The sequence below is a fragment of the Narcine bancroftii genome, chromosome 14, assembly GCF_036971445.1.
Source record: "Narcine bancroftii isolate sNarBan1 chromosome 14, sNarBan1.hap1, whole genome shotgun sequence".
In the NCBI taxonomy this organism is placed as follows: Eukaryota; Metazoa; Chordata; class Chondrichthyes; order Torpediniformes; family Narcinidae; genus Narcine; species Narcine bancroftii.
Genome location: NC_091482.1, coordinates 46,623,319 through 46,631,224, shown reverse-complemented (window position 1 = coordinate 46,631,224; position 7,906 = coordinate 46,623,319). Strand labels below are relative to the sequence as shown.

General features: G+C 37.6%; 1 protein-coding gene across 7 annotated transcripts in view; it reads left to right on the top strand.

Moving 5' to 3' along the window:
* Positions 1-4,628: 4,628 nt before the first annotated feature.
* The window catches only part of sltm (SAFB-like, transcription modulator), a 57,366-nt gene continuing 54,088 nt past the window's right edge, over positions 4,629-7,906 (top strand). For 3 of the 7 annotated variants that reach the window (XM_069910286.1, XM_069910285.1, XM_069910282.1), the window contains exons 1-2: positions 4,636-4,957; positions 5,974-6,052. In XM_069910286.1, coding sequence (XP_069766387.1) covers positions 4,808-4,957; positions 5,974-6,052 — 229 coding nt within the window. In that variant the 5' untranslated portion in view covers positions 4,636-4,807. Of the gene's footprint in view, positions 4,958-5,973; positions 6,053-7,906 lie in introns of all 7 variants that reach the window. The other 4 variants (XM_069910289.1, XM_069910283.1, XM_069910287.1 and 1 more) reach the window with 4 other exon arrangements.

The following is a 7,906-nucleotide window of genomic DNA, read 5'->3' as shown; positions in this document are numbered from 1 at the left end:
AGTGGCAGGGCAGCCATGGGAAGATGGCGCTGTCAGGTTTTTCTCCCAGCCTCAAGTTTCCTGCCCAGCGCACATCTGGGGCAGCGATTATGATGTCACAATGCACGAGGTGACTGAGCTCAAGCTGTTCTTAAAAGAGGCGCACGCTGAATTTGAATAAACAATCATTAATGACTTTCAATGTGGTGGCTGAGTCTTTCTTGGCTGTGTCCAGCGCTACAGGAGAATGTTATGTAAAGATACTAGGAATAAAATTATTAATGTAAGATATAGATTAGTACAATATAATTTTTTTTTACATCAATTATATTTAACTCCTCAAAAATTAAAAACATTTAATTTAATATCATCAGACATATTTTAGATGTGGTAGAGATGTTCATTTTTCCATTTGACTTGGCAATGTATTAAGGTTAAATCTTTTTGGATACAATATTAATGGTAAAACTCCCATTGGATTCGATGTTATTCTTATTGGGGAATATTAAAATGGTAAGTCTAAAATTAACTATGTATTAAATTGAATTTTTCTGTTAGCTTTAGCTATTTCTAGGAAATTTATAGCTATTATTTGGAAATTGGATATGGATTTAGGAAGGTAAAGATGGCATACTGAATTGAGATCTTGTAATCCTCTTAAAAAAATAACAGTTTACACGATAAATATCATTTCTCTTTGAAAACATGGAGCCCATATTTACAATATGTTGGTTTGAAGATGTAAACTCTCAATAATTCGTTCTGGTGGTGATTTTCGGTTTCATAGTGGTTGACTTGAATTTGTGTATTTTTGATAATTTCTTTTTAGGGGGTAGTGAGGAGAGAGTGGGATTATATAATTCATTATTAATTGGAAATATAATTGTGGTTTAAAACTTTTAGAATATTCAGAAAAAAGGACATCCATAGCCAGTGGTTCCAGCTTCGTGGAGATGTTGCATTTTTGATTCTGTCCATGGTCTTCCTCATCCATCAATCAGATTGACCATGTGTCTAATCTCAGACACAGTTGTTTGGCACGGTCTGAAGAAAGACGTCACGCAAATGGCCAGATCTTGTGTAGCTTGTCAAAAAGTTAAAATTCATTGGCTTATGAAAGCACCGCTACAACTCTTCCCACCAGTAACTCAGCGCATCGACCATGTCCATGTGGTCGTTGTGTGACCAATTCCAGTTTCACAAGGCTACCACTATCACTTCACGGTGATCGATAAGTTTACATGATCTGAGGCAGTCCCCATGCCGGATCCTTCCACGGACTCTTGTCCACGAACATTCCTTAATTCCTGGGTAGCTTGCTTCATCCATCACTTCTGTCAGAGGACTTCAATTTACATCTTTGTTATGGATAGCCCTGTCTCGGCTGCTTGGCTCTAAGTTTCATCAAACATGCGCCTATCTGTAAAACTCTTAAATAAACTTTAAAAAAAAACATGCGCCTATCACCCACAGTTCAATGGGATGGTTGATTGATTCCATCGTCATCTTAAATCAGCTTTAATGGGCCATTTGGACAGTCCTAACTGGGCAAATGAATTAGCATGGGTGTTCCTCGACATCAGGACAATTCCAAAAGAGGATTTTCACACTTTTTCTGTGGAGCTTGTATACGGCACACCTTTGGTGGTCTCAGGGGAATTTGTTCCACGTGGATCCAGTAAAGATGAAGATCCCAAAGAGCTGCTGAGCAGACTAAGGGCAAATTATCCCCTGTAACACCATCATCACATGGCAACCACATGAACTGATGGACTGTGAATACATGTTCATACATGGAGGAACACATGGACAGCCCTTACAGGTGCCATATGAGGGACCATATGGGGTGATAAGATGAACGAGGTCAACCTGCATCTTGGATGTTGCTGGGCAGCCTCTGTCATACACAATTGACAGGCTCAAACCTGCCTATGTTGACAAAACTGCCCCTATTCAACAGCCAGCAGTCCAATGCAGAGATCGTCCTCCCATAGTGACGGTTCGGGGGATGGGGGAGCTCTGTAACGCAGCTATTGATTAACTACAACTCCCAAAAGTCTAGCGAAGTCTAGCATAGGATGTCATGACGTGTGGTTCAGTGTTTTAAAAGAATACGCGTCTGTGTGTCATTATTTCACGTTCATCAGCCACCACAGCTTTTTTAGTGGCTACACTTATTAATTAAACATAATAAAATATTTCAAAAAGAAATAACACTCTAAGATGAATATCTTTCTGCGTATACAATATTTGTTTCAATTTATTCCGTATTTACTTGATAAATTCTTTTTCGAGATTTAAATAAAATGGTTAGGGAGTTTTTATGGAGGGGTAAATTTTCGAGAGTAGCTTTGAATAAATTAACGGAAATATGAGTTGGGGGACTACGTTTACCACATTTTCAAAATTATTATGAGGCAGCCCAACTTAAATTTATTAGTTCATTGATGGATTTGGTATGGCCTCCTAGTTGGGCTAAAATTGAGATGGCAAGTATTTCTGAATTTGAAATACATCAATTTTTGTTTAGGTAGAATATAAATTTATTACAACAATATAATGTGCCTATACTAAAACATTTAATTAAGTTATGGATAAAGAAAAATAAAATTATAGGTTATCGGCTTTGATTCTGTTGTGTAATAATCAACTTATTTCTTTTTCAATACATAATCAAAGTTTATTGCATTGGAGATTTAAAGGTGTGAAAAACTTGGGAGATTGTTTTAAAAGAGGGTAAGTTTTTATCTTTTAATCAGATGAGGGAAGATTTTGGTATTGATAAGAATTCTTTATTTCTTTATTACCAAATTCGATCTTTGGTAAAATGTATGTTTGGTAGAGATATGATTTTACCTAAAATGACTAAATTTGAGACTTTTCTTATGAAGGTACCAGAGAAGGGTTATATTTCATCTATGTATCAAATATTACAGGATGGTATGGATAAAAAGGGTTGGGATAGATCTAAAATTAAATGGGAAGCGGATATTGGTTTTACTTTTTCTGAAGAGGATTTGTTATGATAGTGTAACTAGATTGATAAATGCACGTTATGCAATGATTAATTACAATTTTTTACATCAATTATATTTGACACCAGAAAAATTAAAAAAATATGGTTTTAATGAATCTGATTTGTGTTTTAGATGTGGTGATACGGTTGGAACTTTTTTTCATGCTGTTTGGTTATGTATACATATACAATCTTTTTGGAAGAAAATTCAATTGTTTTTAGAATACCTGTATAAGATTAAAATAGTTTTAGATCCAACAGTATTTTTATTGGGTAGTTTGCAACCTCTGAAAGGTTTGGGATTAGATAAGGTCCAGCTTGCTTTTGTATATTTAGCTTTATCTGTAGTGAAAAAATGTATTGCTAGTACGTGGAAAGTTACAAATATGATTGATATTAATAGATGGCATAATGAGATGAAATATTGTTTAATAATGGAAAAAATCACATATGTTTCACATGATAATTATGATTTTTTATTAATAAGTGGCTGTTAAATATTTACATTTCAATTTATATTGACTAGATTTTAATATGTACATTTAACTTTTTCTTTAATATTCTTTCTTGTTTCTTTTTTATGGGTCTCCTTAGGAGAGTTGGCTGAAGGGGGGGGTTCTTTTCTTTTTTTCTATATATATATAAAAAAAAGTTGATGTTCATGTTTAATTGCTGTATATGTCATATATTATTTGTTTTTTGAACAAATAAATAAAGTTTAAAAAAAATAACACTCCACAATGGTTAAATGTTGTCTGTTTAAATTTAGAAAAAAAATTAGACTTGTCACGAAAGATTCAAATATCATTAAATAAGACAAATTTTACCCTTTGTTGAGATCAAGGGATTATTTAATTCAAAACGTATTTTCTGTTCAGAACTATTTTGGAATACATTGGGAGATGGTTAATTACTATATTGTTTTAAGTATGAATAGGTTTTCGATTTATATTTAATTTGTGATCTGTATATATGACCTGTTGTTGGTTTATGTCAAACTTAATAAAAGCCTTTTAAGAAGAAATTATTGAAATACTAATTTCCTAAAGACATGGGCCCCTTGATGTTGGTACAAGCTTTGATGCTGTGTTTCCAGGTTGTCGCCACTTGATGCCCACGTTAACTTTTTCTAACTTTGTATAGTGTGAACGATTTTTTTCTTTATCTTGTAATTTGTATTTCAATTTGTAAATGTAATGTTTAATTTTTGTATTATTCCAAAGTTCAATTTAAAAAAACCTCTTAATCCCCGCTCCCTGCAGGCGGTTGTAGCCTGTTGGAAGTTGCTCCACTTGATTTTCATCCCATGGCGACCACTCCTGGGCCGCTCTGCCCAGCTGCTTCTTGTTGGCCAGACACAGTGGCGGGCTCGATCCGGGCACCTGAAGCGGGACGGGGGTGGGCCGAGTGGCCGCATCCTCCTCTGGGCCGTTTCCATCCGGGCGCCTGATTAGGGAATGGGTGGGCCGAGTGGCCGCACCCTCCGAAGAGCCGGCTGCATCCGGGCGCCTGAGAGGGACGGGGAGGGTCGAGTGGCCTCCCCTTCATTTGGCGCGGCTTCTTCACGGCAGCGGTTGTCTGCATCCGGGCACCTGGGTGGAAGGGAGCGGCCAAGGGGGGGTGGGAGTCGATTGGCCGCTCTCTTTCACATTTGGGCGGGCTACATCCGGGCGGCTGGAGGAGAGGTGGGCGCGAGGCCCTCTCCTCTGTCTTGGCTGTAGCGGCTGCCTACATCCGGGCACCTGGTTGGGGGGTGGGGCCGGACGCGCTCGAGGCTCGGGCTTGGCGGTCGGTTCGGAGGAGACGCGTAAAATGGCCGCCGCTGCTGATGGTGCTGCCGGCGTCGCCGTTGAGGTGCGGTGTATCACAGACTTGAGGGTCGTAGATCTCAAATCAGAACTGAAGCGGCGGAACCTGGATATAAATGGTGTCAAAACCGTTCTCATTGCGAGGCTGAAACAGGTGCGAGAAGCCGCTATTCAAGTGAAGGGAGGGTGACCCAGGGGCCGCCGCCTGATGTGGGCCTCGGCCTCAATTTACCTCCACAGTCAATGGGTTGAGCTCGCACACGAATTCAACACGGTTATTTAAATCTCCTCCTTCGTGTAAATGTTGAAAATCTGTTTTGTGGTCGTGATTTGTAAAAATCAGAATTAGTTACCGCCTTCATCGGGGTGTTTTTAACCTGACGAGACTCTCAATTTATCGTCACGCAATCCGCTGTTTTGCCTTCTAGTGCAAATACTCCCCCAGTACTTCCTCTCAAAATATGGAGCTAAGTGGGAAAAGTGGTCCATTCAGCCATCCATCCGATGGCAGAGGGGAAGAAACTGCCCTTGTGCTGCTGGGAGTTTGCAAGGATCTGATTCTGGCCTTGGCTTTTTTTTTAAATTTAAAACCATAACTTTGAAAAGCAGCCTCTATATCTTTGGGATGGTGAACTGTATGGGTTTAAAATGAATGATATTCCTATCTTGTGGTTTGCCACGAAACTTCACAGTTTCCTTTTTTATTTACCTTGCATATGACTTTTTAAAGCCTTCAAAAAATCAATGGCATGAAATTCAAAGTCGAATGCTGTAAGCATTGAGGAGGAAAAAAAATGTAAACGTTTCAGATTGTTATTTGGGAGAATTTTGATGAAAAGTCTTTGATCTAAAATGTTCTCTTTCCTTCCACATTTGTTGCCTGTTCTTGTATAGAAACACTTCATTATTTGTAAAAGATGAAAATTTTGCCTAGTGTACTTGCTGGATGGACTGTTGTTAAAGGAAAAAAAAACTTGTAGTCTTTGAAATTGAAATTTCAGAAGGGAATCTTTAATAAAAATGTAATGTCTGGGTATGGCATTTCTTTGCCTCTCAGAAATAGACTTTCAAAATTACTTTCCTTTGTATTTAAAAAAAAAATTATGATTGCTAATGTATTGGTGGCTAATCTAGGTTTTTAAAAAAACTTGTTTTATTTTGCCAAAACAGGCAATAGAAGAAGAGGGAGGAGATCCTGATAACATTCAGCTTTCAGAAACTCCTTCAAAGAAAACACCTAAAGGCAAAGGTTATCCCCTTATTACTATGTATTGTAGTAATTTACAAAATGGAAGCTTTTCTAATAAAATAACGAAAGTGTCATGTTCTATCAAAAATTACTTTTGATTATATTTTGTCATATTTATTCATTTCCTTCTCAAATCTGTTCAGCAAAGTTCAATTTTTTTTAGAGCTTTGCATGTTTTTAAGATACCGATACGAAATTGGGAGATCATTGTGATGGCTGAGAAAACTTGAAGAAAGCATTCCTATTGGGCATGTGATTGTTCTTTTATATTTATTCAATTTTTTTCCTTTTTTCTTGACGATTAACTCATTCTGAAACAAATAGTTTTCCCTGTAATTAGGAATTGGATGTTGTTGGATCTGTGTCTAATTTCTTAAGTTGGCAATGAGTCTGTTTAGCTGAAAACTATCATCCACGAGGATTTGAAGATCAACAACAACCATCTTTTCAGTGGTCTATTTGGATGTTATTTAATGAGGTATACAACATTGAGTTGTCCACCACTGCTCACGATTGAAAATAGTGACATAACAGAGTTCAGCAAAACAAAGCTGATTATTTAAAGTGGGATAGAAACTGAAAGAGTGCCTTCATGGTCATTACTCTGGATTTTGGGAGCATACTGTTTGGGGGGGGGGTGGTGGAGTTTGTTCTTTGGCTTGGCTTCGCGGACGAAGATTTATGGAGGGGGTAAAAGTCCACGTCAGCTGCAGGCTCGTTTGTGGCTGACAAGTCTGATGCGGGACAGGCAGACACGGCTGCAGGGGAAAATTGGTTGGTTGGGGTTGGGTGTTGGGTTTTTCCTCCTTTGCCTTTTGTCAGTGAGGTGGGCTCTGCGGTCTTCTTAAAAGGAGGTTGCTGCCCGCCAAACTGTGAGGCGCCAAGATGCACAGTTTGAGGCGATATCAGCCCACTGGTGGTGGTCTGTTTGTAGTGGTTTACTAATTAGTGCACAGATTAGTAGAAGAAAATGAAAACCCCATTAGAGATTAAATAAAGGAGCAGTGATTAAAAATGTGGGTTTTTCTCATTGATAATTTAAAAACGACATCTAGAACTGAAATGTTTGAGTCACTTAAATTTTGAGTGATCAGTATAAATTGTTAAAGAAGAATACATGGCTTTGGGCATGTGCTTCCAAATGTGTTTAACAGTTTGGTTTTTTTCCATACTTGCACCTGGGTTTAATTAGGAGCAATTAAAACATTGTTTTTTTTTGTTCGAATTTGTTCATAATCTTTGTAGTAGTTAGGTTATCAATGATACAGCTGTTTGAGGAGTCACAGCTTTCATTGGATTTCTACACTTATCTCTTTTTCTAGTTCAGTGAAGTTCATCCTCCTAATTGTACCAAAGTATTGGCTTTGGTCGTCTCTAGCGTAATATTTCCAGAATTTTGGAGATGTTCTCCAAACAGAAATTTCAATACTTAATTATTTTCTGCTGAGCAAATTTACCAAGATGGAGCTGTGAATCAGTGTTTATGATAAAATGTTGCTCTGGCAATTGAATCTCCAATGATATTGCAAGAAGTGGCCAAACCAGATGCTGCTTGTTCATGAAATTATTATCCTTTACAAATTTCATTTGTATAAACTCCAAAAAGTAACAAGTTTTTCAATAGGTGGGATCTGCTACAAGAACTGTGGTCATAATCATTCTCTTAGTCTTGAATGCCAATAAAATGTTTTGACATCTTAGAGTTGAACAGCAGGTTTAAAAAAAAAACCATCTGGCCCATATTGATCATCAAGTACCCATCTCATTTTCTAGTATTTTGGAGAATTTCCGTTCATGAATGTAGAAGTTACACCTTTTGAGGTCATGCCATCATAACTGATGTGTTGAATTATT